We start from the raw sequence: 14782 nt of genomic DNA, 5'->3' as shown, positions 1-14782 counted from the left end.
TATGGCGTACCATAGTAAATCTAAAGAAGCTGGCTCACCAGACTCCACCTATTACTGAAAGACTACTATGGGGAGAAGCATTGCTGATAACAGACATCATTAACTGTACATAAGACACACAGATAACAACAAAATAAATACCTTGCATGGGAGTGCCCAGGAAGCTGGGGTTTGGCACTGGACTGCCTATATTGATTGGAGACCCTTAAAATGAAGAAATACAAAGACTATAATTTATAAAAGAACACATATAAAGAAGGTGACACATACAGTGGGATGCCTGTTAGGGAAAAAAAATCATGAAATGTCCACAGCGGGATGCAAAAGTTTGGGCAACCTTGTTCATTGTTATGGGTTTCCTGTATATATCATTGGTTATTACGATAAAAATGTCAGTTAAATACATCATATAGAGACACACACAGTGATATTTGAGAAGTGAAATGATGTTTATTGGATTTACAGAAAGTATGCAATAATTGTTCAAGAGCCCGGAATGTGTATGGATATAATCAAGAGCCCGGAATGTGTATGGATATAATCAAGAGCCCAGAATGTGTATGGACATAATCAAGAGAGCCCAGAATGTGTATGGATATAATCAAGAGAGCCCAGAATGTGTATGGATATAATCAAGAGAGCCCAGAATGTGTATGGACATAATCAAGAGCCCGGAATATGTATGGATATAATCAAGAGAGCCCAGAATGTGTATGGACATAATCAAGAGAGCCCAGAATGCGTATGGATATAATCAAGAGAGCCCAGAATGTGTATGGATATAATCAAGAGAGCCCAGAATGTGTATGGATATAATCAAGAGAGCCCAGAATGTGTATGGACATAATCAAGGACCGTAATGTGTATGAGATATTTTCTAGGAGTCCGGAGCTGTTCTGTAACACTTACCAACAGCCACTGGCGAACCAAATAAAGCTCCCACATTAGTGGGGGCTGGCAGTGAAGACTGGATGCGCATCTGAGCTTCCCCGCCATACCTAGGTAAAGGAATAAGAGAATAAAATGAAACCGAAATAGGTCACAATAGGTCCCCATCTTTTATCAGTCAAGCATTGATGTGGAATTACAGCCTGGCATAACAAAAAAGCGGGGCTGTGGAGTCGGTACAAAAATCATCCGACTCCTCAGTTTATGAAACCACCGACCCAAAATTGCTCCGACTCCTACTCCTTAGTCTAATTTTTACAAAAGCTATAGGTTTGGTTAAAAAAAAAAAAAAAAAAGTCATTCGACCACGACTTCACAGTTTATTGAAACCACCAACTCCGACTCCAGGTACCCAAAATTGCTCCGAATCTGAAACCCTGCAAAAAAGATCTGCATCACATCTCCTTATGCCCATTAGGGATGGCCATAGAGGTGCAAATAATACCAAGCTAATACAGATGTTATGCTGTTTATGTAAATGTAGGAGCTTGGAAGTGGACTCATCAAATTTCACTTTGGCTTTATTCAACGGGTCCATTTTCAAAGTGCAAATACAGTGGTGTGAAAAACTATTTGCCCCCTTCCTGATTTCTTATTCTTTTGCATGTTTGTCACACTTAAATGTTTCTGCTCATCAAAAACCGTTAAACATTAGTTAAAGATAACATAATTGAACACAAAATGCAGTTTTAAATGATGGTTTTTATTATTTAGTGAGAAAAAAACTCAAAACCTGCATGGCCCTGTGTGAAAAAGAAATTGCCCCCTGAACCTAATAACTGGTTGGGCCACGCTTAGCAGCAATAACTGCAATCAAGTGTTTGCGATAACTTGCAACAAGTCTTTTACAGCGATCTGGAGGAATTTTGGCCCACTCATCTTTGCAGAATTGTTGTAATTCAGCTTTATTTGAGGGTTTTCTAGCATGAACTGCCTTTTTAAAGGTCATGCCACAACATCTCAATAGGATTCAGGTCAGGGCTTTGACTAGGCCACTCCAAAGTCTTCATTTTGTTTTTCTTCAGCCATTCAGAGGTGGATTTGCTGGTGTCTTTTGGGTCATTGTCCTGCTGCAGCACTCAAGATCGCTTCAGCTTGAGTTGACGAACAGATGGCCGGACATTCTCCTTCAGGATTTTTTGGTAGACAGTAGAATTCATGGTTCCATCTATCACAGCAAGCCTTCCAGGTCCTGAAGCAGCAAAACAACCCCAGACCATCACACTACCACCACCATGTTTTACTGTTGGTATGATGTTCTTTTGCTAAAATGCTGTGTTACTTCTACGACAGATTTAACAGGACACGCACCTTCCAAAAAGTTCAACTTTTGTCTCGGCGGTCCACAAGGTATTTTCCCACAAGTCTTGGCAATCATTGAGATGGTTTTTTTTTAGCAAAATTGAGACGAGCCTTAATGTTCTTTTTGCTTAAAAGTGGTTTGCGCCTTGGATATCTGCCATGCAGGCCGTTTTTGCTCAGTCTCTTTCTTATGGTGGAGTTGTGAACACTGACCTTAATTGAGGCAAGTGAGGCCTGCAGTTCTTTAGATGTTGTCCTGGGGCCTTTTGTGGCCTCTCGGATGAGTTTTCTCTGCGCTCTTGGGGTAATTTTGGTCGGCCAGCCACTCCTGGGAAGGTTCATCACTGTTCCATGTTTTTCCCATTTGTGGATAATGGCTCTCACTATGGTTCGCTGGAGTCCCAAAGCTTTAGAAATGGCTTTATAACCTTTACCAGACTGATAGATCTCAATTACAGTACTTTGTTCTCATTTGTTCCTGAATTTCTTTGGATCTTGGCATGATGTCTAGCTTTTGAGGTGCTTTTGGTCTACTTCTCTGTGTCAGATAGCTCCTATTTAAGTGATTTCTTGATTGAAACAGGTGTGGCAGTAATCAGGCCTGGGGGTGACTTCAGAAATTGAACTCAGGTGTGATAAACCACAGTTAAGTTATTTTTTAACAAGGGGGGGGGAGGGGCAATCACTTTTTCACACAGGGCCATGTAGGTTTTGAGTTTTTTTTCCTCACTAAATAATAAAAACCATCATTTAAAACATTTTGTGTTCAATTATGTTATCTTTGACTAATAGTTAACGGTTTTTGATGAGCAGAAACATTTAAGTGTCACAAACATGCAAAAGAATAAGAAATCAGGAAGGGGGCAAATAGTTTTTCACACCACTGTATATACAGAGAATATATTGGTGGTCATGTGTGTGGTGACCCTGTATGCAGAGTGTGATGCGGAGCATGCTGCAGAAGATATGCTGTCCTCATCTTGGCTTCCATCCTCTAGTGTTCTTGGCAGCTTTCCCAACTGGCCACTAGAGCTCCAGGCCCACTAAGGTCACATGATTAGCGGTCATCTCTACTGGCAAGTTCAGAACCTGCATGGGACACTAGAGAATGCGAGCCGGAGTGAGGGCAGGTAGCTATATTTTCTGAAGCATGCTCCGTGGTGCACTCCACACCGGCTGGGCTACTCTAATGCACACTTTGCATGGGGTGGGGGGTATGGTGATGACAGCGGCACATTGGGTGGTTGTTGAGGTTGGCCAGTTGGCGGGTCATAGCCTGTGGCCCATTTTCTGTAGGCCAAAAGTGGGGTGTGTGTTCAGAGTATGCGCGGGAGGGCTTGTCCACGTGTACATACAGTAATGATTAGACAGATATGGGCAAAAATTATAAAAAAAAAAAAAAACATACCTGAAGAAGGCCCGGGTGGCCCAGGCGGACACTTCACGGTCAGAAGCAGAAGACGAGCATGCCAGTATTAAGCAAGTCGCACATGCCTGATCCTCCTTACAAGGGAATAGAGAAAGCCCAAATGAAATTATACAAACAAGAATCATTCAACAGCCACAGCCGAGGGTAAAGAGGTGTGAAAAAGAAGATCAATTTAATCTTTCCAGATATTTAACTATGATATTTATATGGGATGAACATATGATGCAGTCAGTGTTCTCCCCAGGCTTTTTTAGCCGGTTGCTGCACCCAGCTATTTTTGATGACCACCCGGCTGTTATCTGCTCACCTCCTCCTATGCTGTAAGCAGAGTTGCTCACAGAAGCACCGTCCCTGCATTCTCTCATCTCGCCCCACCCAGCTACTTTTTCATGCCACCCGACTGGAAATAAATTCTGGGAGAACACTGGATGCAGTACTGTACAAAATACATAGAGCCACTTGCATAAATTCCCTCCTCCAAAGGGCTTAAAGGGAACTCGAGGTGAGAGGTATATGGAGGTTGACATATTTAAGGTATTTCCTTGTAAACAATACCAGTTGTCTGGCAGCTCTGATGATCTTCTGGCATAAGTAGTGCAAGTCAAAACCCTGGAACAAGCATATGGCTAATCCAATAAAATCTTAGTCAGCTGACCTGATCTGCATATGCTTATTTAGGGTCTATGGCTTAAAGTATAAGAGAGACACAGGATCAGGAGGATGGCCAGGCAACTGGTATTGTTTAAAAGGAAATAAATATGGCAACCTCCACATAACGGTCACCTTGGGGTCCCTTTAAAGGGACTCCGAGCTCATCTAAAAAATAAAAGTTGTACTCACCAGGGGCTTTCTCCAGCCCAGTGCTGATCGGGAGGTCCCACGCCGGCGTCCTGGCTCCTCTCCTTCTCCCCGCTCCGGAATGGCTGACAGGCCGCAGCCCGGGAGACACTCTCCCGAGTGTCGGGCTGCTCCTTCCGCATATGACGCGGATTACGTCACACGCCGGCCGCCTCGCGTCATCACGGCGGCCGGTGTGAAAGTACTGCGCATGCGCGATTAAAGCGCGCATGCGCAGTACTTTCACGCCGGCCGCCGTGATGACGCGAGGCGGCCGGCGTGTGACGTAATCCGCGTCATATGCGGAAGGAGCAGCCCGACACTCGGGAGAGTGTCGCCCGGGCTGCGGCCTGTCAGCCATTCCGGAGCGGGGACTAGGAGAGGAGCCAGGACGCCGGCGTGGGACCTCCCGACCAGCACTGGGCTGGAGAAAGCCCCTGGTGAGTACAACTTTCATTTTTTTGATGAGCTCGGAGTCACTTTAAACATGTGAAGTGCCAGTTATAAAGCCGCAAGTCAAAACCCTGGAACAAGCATATGGCTAATCCAATAAAATCTGAGTCAGCTGACCTGATCTGCATATGCTTATTTAGGGTCTATGGCTTAAAGTATAAGAGAGACACAGGATCAGGAGGATGGACAGGCAACTGGTGTTGTTTAAAAGGAAATAAATATGGCAGCCTCCATATAACGGTCACCTTGGGGTCCCTTTAAACATGTGAAGTGCCAGTTATAAAGCCACAAATATTCTCTAGGATAAAACAAAGTTCTGAACAAGGACATCACTTACTGACTAAAAAGATAAAAAAAAAGCTAGCATACAAAATATATTAATATACAATGCAGGTTCCTATCCTTTACTGGGCGTAGTAGTGTATAGGAGGTATATCATATATACCCACCAAGAAGTTGTCTAAAAGCTCATGCTACCAGAACTGTGGTCATGGCTATAAAGAGGACACTTCAGCCAGCCGACCGCTGCAGGCGAGGCCATCATTTACTACCATTAAAGAGAACCAGAGGTGGGATTTAATTATGTCAGTGGGGCACAGAGGCTGGCTGTGCACACTAAGACCAGCCTCCGTTGCCCCATGGTGTGCCTCCAGGACCCCCCTGCGCGCCGCTATCCCCTCCGCAGTGCTAGCGACACACAGCGTGTCGCCAGCACAATGTTTACCTATGCCGTATGTTAGCGCCGCTCCCCCGCTTCCTCTGTATCGGCGCTACCCGCCCGCGTCCCTTCCCTCCCGCTGATTGGAAAGAAGGTACGCGGGCGGGTAGCGCCGATACAGATGAGGCGGGGGAGCGGCGCTGACTGACACCACATAGGTAAACATTGTGCTGGCGAAACGCTGTGTGTCGCTAGCACTGCGGAGGGTATAGCGGCGCGCAGGGGGGTCCTGGAGGCACACCATGGGGCAACAGAGGCTGGTGTTAGTGTGCACAACCAGCCTCTGTGCCCCACTAACATAATTAAATCCCACTTGGGGTTCTCTTTAAACAGTGTATAAAAGCAGGCCACTGCTGGTTGAATTATTTTACATTTAAGTAAAAAGTCATATTTTAAAGCCATTTACTAGATCCTTATAGAAAAAAAGATGATAAATACAAATAAAGACCCACTTTCCTGCAACTTCCATATGCATTAAATAAAAAAATCTGATAGCAAGTAACAGACCACATCATTCTTCATAGGTAATTTTAAAATTAAATCACACAAGTTCTTCAGGAAAAAAGGCATTTCGTTTTTTTCACCTGTAGAAACACTTTTTAAAAATACCTGGTGTAATTTGAAGAAGCGCTCAATTTCTTCACCATCTCCACCCCCATTGGCAACAAGAAGGTGTCGCAGCTGATCCACAGGTCTCAGCTTATGGAAAATATGGCTTCCCTGCAATACACAGAGGCCATGTCACATTCACGGAGACGCACCCACAGATACCATATAATTTATAACACATCCATGGTGAGACACCCACAGAGACCACGTCACTAACACATACATGGTGACACACCCACAGAGACCACGTCACTAACCACACATACATGGTGAGACACCCACAGAGACCGCGTCACTAATAACATACATGGTGACACACCCACAGAAACCACGTCACTAATAACACATTCATGGTGACACACCCACAGAGACCACGTCAATAACCACACATACATGGTGACACACCCACAGAAACCACGTCACTAATAACACATCCATGGTGACACACCCACAGAGACCACGTCACTAACCACACATACATGGTGACACACCCACAGAAACCACGTCACTAACCACACATACATGGTGACACACCCAGAGACCACCTCCCTAACACATACATGGTGACACACCCACAGAGACCACGTCACTAACACATACATGGTGACACACCCAGAGACCACGTCACTAATACATACATGGTGACACACCCACAGAGACCACGTCCCTAATAACACATCCATGGTGACACACCCACAGAGACCACGTCACTAACACATACATGGTGACACACCCACAGAGACCACGTCACTAATAAAACATACATGGTGACACACCCACAGAGACCACGTCACTAACACATACATGGTGACACACCCACAGAGACCACGTCACTAACCACACATACATGGTGACACACCCACAGGGACCATGTCACTAACAACACATACATGGTGACACACCCACAAAGACCACGTCACTAATAACATATACATGGTGACACACCCACAGAGACCACGTCCCTAACACATACATGGTGACACACCCACAGAAACCACGTCACTAATAAAACATCCATGGTGACACACCCACAGAGACCACGTAACTAACACATACACAGAGACACATCCACAAAGGCCATGCAACTATTAACATGTACACACAGACGCATCTACAGAGACCACGTTACTAATAACACGTATATGGAGAAACACCCTCAAAGACCACATAATTTATAACATGCATATTGAGCCACAACCACAGAGAGCACGTTGCTAATAACACATACATGGAGACACACCCACAGAGACCGTGCAGAGCAACAAGTCACAAACCTTTGCTGACAGAAGTACAAATTTCTTTGGTGGAACCACGTGCTGCTGGATCATAACTGGCAAGTCTGTCACAGGGATAATGTCCTTGTTTAATGGAGTCACAATCTTCTCGGCCTTGTCCTCATCAATACAGGAGAGAGACCAGGTATGGCCGTCTATATGCACAGTCACCTGAAAGAAAGCCATAGTCATTAGTCATGATGGAGGAGTCACACATTCTCCTAATATAGAATTTAAGGTTTCCATACATCTAGCGATGATGGGCAAATTCGACAAATCTCTCTCCAGCTCCATTTATGCCTCACACCCCGCCGGCATTCAGCACTTGGTCCGCATCATCAAACACACACACCCGCACATGGAATAAGCAGAAGACAGATCATAAAATGCATAGAATTTGCAGCGTTACCCACAAAATGCGCAGCTTTTCTTATAAAATATAATTTGCAGCAATTCCCCACAAAGTACACAACGCACAGGGTTTCACCAAAATACACATAATGTGACAGCAATTCCCTAAAATACACATAATTAGCAGCATTTATCCACTGGACGCCACAAGCCAGTTCACCTCCTGGGGACACACAATAGGCCCTGCATCGGCAGGCCGGATGAAATAACCAAGTGGGCCCAGGACCATTCAGAGGCTTCGCCCTATTGAGGTAATTGTACCGTTTTGGGGTGGGCAGGGGAGGGCTGGATGAAGACTACAGGGACCATTTAAGTACTTGTGTAGAAAGAAAGAAAAAAAATAGAGAGAACAGATGACTAATTGCAATGCCTCTCCACACGATCACTATGACCACGGTAGTAAACTACGGTAATTCAGAATCAGGACAAGAGGAGACAAGCGCATCTCTCTACATTTACTAGCAATGTAGGATAAAACAAGAACAAAAATAAAGTTGTCCAATCAGCTTGGTCTCCGGCTTCTGTTTCCATTAGGGAACATTAGAGATGGTCAAAAAGAGGAGAATAGTTCTGGCTTGCATACGCAGGTAATGCAGCTGGGAGTTTGACCAATAAAGATTAGCAGGAAGTGCATTTCATAGGCGCCATTAAAAAGCTGCATACAATTTGTATGCAATCTGGAATTATTAACATCTCGCTGCCTCTAGTAGGGATATGGGGGAAAGTCATAACGCAAAAAAAACACCTACCTGTATTTCCGTCAGTGGCTTCTGAAACGGGAACGAGTCGTGGTTGACGCACCACAGAATATCATGGTCTTCATTTTCAGACGCAGCCATCAGCAAAATACCTAGTATGATATGGTTGTTGCAAGTTAAAACAAATATATACATACACACTGATATGAGTCCTAACATCTGTAGAATCTGACCTCTCTTCCCCTGGTGTGGATGCCAGGATGCATTACATTTATAGCAAAAAGTAGCGGGGTAAGTATTTTTCACTGTTAGGAAATGCATCTGCCACCTATAAGCAACTCCTAGTTTGTCAACATTCCCACTGTCAACACATTTTAAAGCCCAACTGAAACCCTAAAGTGACCCAAACACCTGGAGCGAAAAGTATAAATGTATGCTCCACCTAAGGGAGGTTCGTAATAGTAACTTCCCTAAGTCGAGCTGCTCCTCTAGCTCACTGTCTGTATGGCATATTTCCCAGGGACTTCTGTGGTGTTGCGTGCTCCCGGCCACCACAATGCATGCCGGGAGATGAAGTCCGCCAATGAGAGTACATCTCTCAGACAGGGGATGTACTCTCATCCAGGGCTGTGGAGTCGGTACAAAAATCATCCGACTTCAACTCCTCAGTTTATGAAACCACCGATTCCGTCTCCAACTGCAGGTACCCAAAATGGCTCCGGCTCCGACTCCTTAGTCTAATACTTATCAGAGCTGTGGATTTGGTACAAAAATCACCCGACTCAGACTCCTCAGTTTATGAAACCACCAACTCCGACTCCAGGTACCTAAAATTGCTCCGACTCCTCGACTCAGACTTCACAGCCCTGCTCACATCAATGGACTAAGGCCTCTCAATTGCACACTGTACTGAAAACCTACCTTATGGGGAGCTCAAATGGCATATTTTTCATGACCAGGTGCTCGGGTCAATTTAAAGTGAGAGCTATACATTCATGTACTTACCACTTTTATAAAGAGCTTTGTGCACTTTCAGTGGTTTCTCCACATTGGAGGAGGCAGAGAATCCTGGAGGTAAGCGGACATGTATCATGGCCAGCATGCTGGGGCGAGCGTTGGGCTGTTTGAATGGACTGGTAGTAAAGTAGAGCCGAACACCTGGAACAGAGGCACAGGGGCATTATAAGGTGTTCTCATGGTGGATAGACTGCAAACAGTCCTCTGTGCATCGATACGCCAACGTAATGTTACAAAACAAACAAACTGCAAAGCAAAAAAGCTTTATGTACAAATGCACAATTGTAAGGAAGTAAAAGATTAGGACTTGTGCGTAAAAACGGATTAAGAAATATCAAATATATATTTGCAGAAAACAAAACAAAAGTCGGATGCAGATGTCGGCTTAAATGATACCCAAACTGACATGTGACATGCTAAGATATACATGTATATGTACAGTGCCTAGCACACAAATAACTATGCTGTGTTCCTTTTACTTCTTTCTCTGCCTGAAAGAGTTAAATATCAGGTATGCAAGTGGCTGACTCAGTCCTGACTCAGAGAGTAAGTGACTACAATGTGACCCTCACTGATAAGAAATTCCAACTATAAAACACTTTCCTAGCAGAAAATGGCTTCTGAGAGCAAGAAAGGGGTAAAAAAGGGCAATTTCTTATCAGTGAGGGTCACACTGTAGTCACTTCCTCTCTGTCTGAACACCGCATAGTTATTTGTGTGCTAGGCACTATACATACCCATGTGACATGAGTATGTATAGTGCCTAGCACACAAATGTCTAGCTCATCATGTCACATGTCAGTTCGGGTATCCTTTAAGATTTTTACAAGGATATAAAAGCAAAAGAGAAGAGCTCCGGACACCAAGAATAATCTTTTTATAGCTTTGATATTGAAAAGTGCAAAAAGTTGACAGGAAAAATCTTCAATAGTGATAAATAAATCCATCCAATAACAAAAACACAAAAAACGGTCCACCAAAATTGGAACACTATAAGGCTTGTATTTTCTTTAAGGAGACTATGCCAACTTGTTTTGGGTTAGACAACCCTTCTTCTGGCCTTATAAATACAATATAGATCTGAGTAGAAGATCATAAATCAACAGAAATTACCGGTAGATATAAACAATACATCTGGACACACAGGAAGGCCCACCACTAAGTGGAAACAGCAACTGGATCAGCAATAGAGAAATGTAACTGGGCAGAGGATTACATAATTTTTCTTATATCCGCTCTAAACCATATTTATCTCCCACAATTTTTCTTATATCTGCAGATGTTAGCTGGCATATGACCCAGCAATGCCTGCCGGTAGACCTGAACAAAGTAAAATAGGTGCCAACACAGAGTAAAATAAGTTAAAAACCAGGATAAAAAGGAAGCATTGGTGGACTTTCCTTCAAGAAGTCCTACTCAACTAGTGTAATATTAAAACACCTTTTATTTTCACAAAAAGACCCCCTCCAAACTGCAACGCATTCTGCGGGCAAACCCGCTTCCTCAGGCAAGACGATAGGAGTATCCGTTTCCAAGTGTGTACAAAACTTGGCTCCTCCGTGATGTCACACGTGCCACTTATACGTCAGCAAACACGTGGAGCATGTGTAAGTGGACAGATGACGGAGCCAGCGGCAGGCACTGACAGGCACAGTATGCATGCACAGGGCACTTTTTACACCCGATTTGAGCTTTTCATCTTGCAGTATGTCCGACTCATACATCGTCAATTGGGTATGCTCTTGGTGGCACTGATTTTGATCCAATTTGATCGACCGCCAAGTTGCCAAATGTATGACCACCATAACTGTCAGTTGTGCCCATGCCAACAGATAGAATTACATGTGATGTTACATTAATAGGCTTTACTCTAAGTTGAATATGGAAAACAGCAGAAGCTAACTGGGGGCTTCTAACACATTTAGGACATCAAGTAGGAAAGGGACCTGGTTTCAGTTCACCCAAAACATCAATTCATTTTGCAAGTTGTACTTCTCAGGCTCTGCTTTTTCTGCATAGCATGAGTGGCTTTGCTCTACTACGCAGGCGCAAGCAGTTATTTGCCTGTGCAGTGAGCCTGCGCTCGTTCATGTACAGGAGTGCAGCAGCAAACTTTCCCAGGGTCCTATGCAGCACTGGTGGCCTGAAAGAACCCATGATAAGCCTCTGGAGGATAGAGAGGCTTCCCTTTACAGGAGGTATGTATCTCACTTTTCCCTTCTATTAAATCACAGGATTGCTTTAAAAATCACATACAGCTCCTAACGGTTTTTGTATAAACACCAACAATTGTAACAATATCATTACAGTACGTTGTACTTTGCGAAATAAATTTGATTCGGATTCTGAAAAAGAAACCAGCAGAGAATATTTATTCAATCAAGATTTGGTTGTGGTTTATACATCCAGATGACTCACCTGCGTGTGTAATGGCCAGCAAATGGCAGTTCACAGACTCTGATTTCTCAATCACAGCAATCTGAACAATGGGCTTAAACACTGAGCGGTCTATTGTCCTGCAGAAATGGAAACAGAACAAATGTAAAAATCCTCCTACCTAAACGCAAATACACAGGAAACCTCATACAGTATAGTCTTGGTTATCCGGCACTGACAGGGATCGACAGATGATGGATAAGTGTACTTTCTGGTTGCTTGAGTCTAGGGCTGCACAATATATCGTTTTAAAATCGATATCGCGATTTGCGTTAAGACGATTTCCTAATCATCAAAGTGGCAATTTTTTCATGCGTACTATTTTAACCACTTAAGGACCGCAGTCTTTTCACCCCTTAAGGACCAGAGCCTTTTTTCCATTCAGACCACTGCAGCTTTAATGGTTTATTGCTCAGTCGTACAAGCTACCATCTAAATGAATTTTACCTCCTTTTCTTGTCACTAATACAGCTTTCTTTTGGTGCTATTTGATTGCTGCTGCGATTTTTACTTTTTATTATATTCATCAAAAAAGACATGAATTTTGGCAAAAAAATGAATTTTTTAACTTTCTGTGCTGACATTTTTCAAATAAAGTAAAATTTCTGTATACATGCAGCGCGAAAAATGTGGACAAACATGTTTTTGATAAAAAAAAACAACCCATTCAGTGTATATTTATTGGTTTGGGTAAAAGTTATAGCGTTTACAAACTATGGTGCAAAAATTGAATTTTCCCATTTTGAAGCATCTCTCTCATTTCTGAGCACCTGTCAGGTTTCATGAGGTGCTAGAATTCCAGGATAGTATAAATACCCCCCAAATGACCCCATTTTGGAAAGAAGACACCCCAAAGTATTTACTAAGAGGCATGGTGAGTTCATAGAAGATTTTATCTTTTTTCACAAGTTAGCGGAAAATGACACTTTGTGACCAAAAAAATAAATTAAAAAAAGTTTCCATTTCTGCAAACTGGTGACAAAAAAAAAATGAAATCTGCCACAGACTTACCATGCCCCTCTCTGAATACCTTCTAGTTTCCAAAATGGGGTCATTTGTGGGGTGTGTTTACTGTCCTGGCATTTTGGGGGGTGCTAAATTGTAAGCACCCCTGTAAAGCCTAAAGGTGCTCATAAGACTTTGGGCCCCTTAGCGCACCTAGGCTGCAAAAGAAATGTCACACATGTGGTATCGCCTTACTCAGGAGAAATAGTATAATGTGTTTTGGGGTGTATTTTTACACATACCCATGATGGGTGGGAGAAATATCTCTGTAAATGAGATTTCTTTTGATTTTTTTACACACAATTGTCCATTTACAGAGATATTTCTCCCACCCAGCATGGGTATGTGTAAAAATACACCCCAAAACACATTTTACTACTTCTCCTGAGTACGGCGATACCACATGTGTGACAATTTTTTGTACCCTAACTGCGCTAAGGGGCCCAGAGTCCTATGAGTACCTTTAGGATTTCACAGGTCATTTTGAGGCATTTATTTTCTAGACTACTCCTCACGGTTTAGGGCCCCTAAAATGCCAGGACAGTATAGGAACCCTACAAGTGACCCCATTTTAGAAAGAAGACACCCCAAGGTATTCCGTTAGTAGTATGGGGAGTTCATAGAAGATTTCATTTTTTTTTCACAAGTTAGCGGAAATTGATTTTTATTGTTTTTTTCACAAAGTGTCATTTTCCACTAACTTGTGACAAAAAATAAAATCTTCTATGAATTCCCCATACACCTAATTGAATACCTTGTGGTGTCTTCTTTCTAAAATGGGGTCACTTGTGGGGTTCCTATAATGCCCTGGCATTTTAGGGGCCCTAAACCGTGAGGAGTAGTCTAGAAACCAAATGCCTCAAAATGACCTGTGAAATTCTAAAGGTACTCATAGGACGTTGGGCCTCTTAGCGCACCTAGGTTGCAAAAAAGTGTCACACATGTGGTATCGCCGTACTCAGGAGAAGTAGTATAATGTGTTTTGGGGTGTATTTTTACACATACCCATGCTGGGTGGGAGAAATATCTCTGTAAATTAAAATGTTTTGATTTTTTTTACACACAATTGTCCCTTTACAGAGAGATTTCTCCCACCCAGCATGGGTATGTGTAAAAATACACCCCAAAACACATTATACTACTTCTCCTGAGTACGGCGATATCACGTGTGACACTTTTTTGCAGCCTAGGTGCGCTATGGGGCCCAACGTCCTATTCACAGGTCATTTTGAGGCATTTGGTTTCTAGACTACCCCTTGCGGTTTAGGGCCCCTAAAATGCCAGGGCAGTATAGAAACCCCACAAGTGACCCCATTTTAGAAAGAAGACACCCCAAGGTATTCCGTTAGGTGTATGGTGAGTTCATAGAAGATTTTATTTTTTGTCACAAGTTAGTGGAAAGTGACACTTTGTGAAAAAAAACAATACAAATCAATTTCCGCTAACTTTTGACAAAAAATTAGGGATGGGACTTCGAATCTGGCGAATCCATCGAATCTTAGGAAAGATTCGAGATTCGTGGATTCAAATCCCCAGGCCATTTGCGCGCATTCGAATCCGACGAATCCGCGCAACCCGGCGCAACATTTCGTCGCACGCGTATACATTACCTGCGCCGCTTGTGACCTCATCGCGACCACCTCCG

General features: G+C 43.3%; 1 protein-coding gene across 1 annotated transcript in view; it reads right to left on the bottom strand.

Moving 5' to 3' along the window:
* The window catches only part of NUP155 (nucleoporin 155), a 111760-nt gene that overhangs the window by 46246 nt on the left and 50732 nt on the right, over positions 1 to 14782 (bottom strand). The window contains exons 10-17 of the mRNA XM_068250597.1: positions 12115 to 12212; positions 9685 to 9837; positions 8731 to 8831; positions 7571 to 7741; positions 6297 to 6407; positions 3659 to 3753; positions 910 to 998; positions 142 to 204 (exon numbers count right to left, since the gene is read on the bottom strand). Of these exons, the coding sequence (XP_068106698.1) occupies positions 142 to 204; positions 910 to 998; positions 3659 to 3753; positions 6297 to 6407; positions 7571 to 7741; positions 8731 to 8831; positions 9685 to 9837; positions 12115 to 12212 (881 nt within the window). The remainder of the gene's footprint in view (positions 1 to 141; positions 205 to 909; positions 999 to 3658; positions 3754 to 6296; positions 6408 to 7570; positions 7742 to 8730; positions 8832 to 9684; positions 9838 to 12114; positions 12213 to 14782) is intronic.

This window comes from Hyperolius riggenbachi, chromosome 1, assembly GCF_040937935.1.
Source record: "Hyperolius riggenbachi isolate aHypRig1 chromosome 1, aHypRig1.pri, whole genome shotgun sequence".
NCBI classification, from domain to species: domain Eukaryota; kingdom Metazoa; phylum Chordata; class Amphibia; order Anura; family Hyperoliidae; genus Hyperolius; species Hyperolius riggenbachi.
Note: the sequence above shows the minus strand (reverse complement) of the source record. Positions and strands in the feature narration are given on the sequence as shown.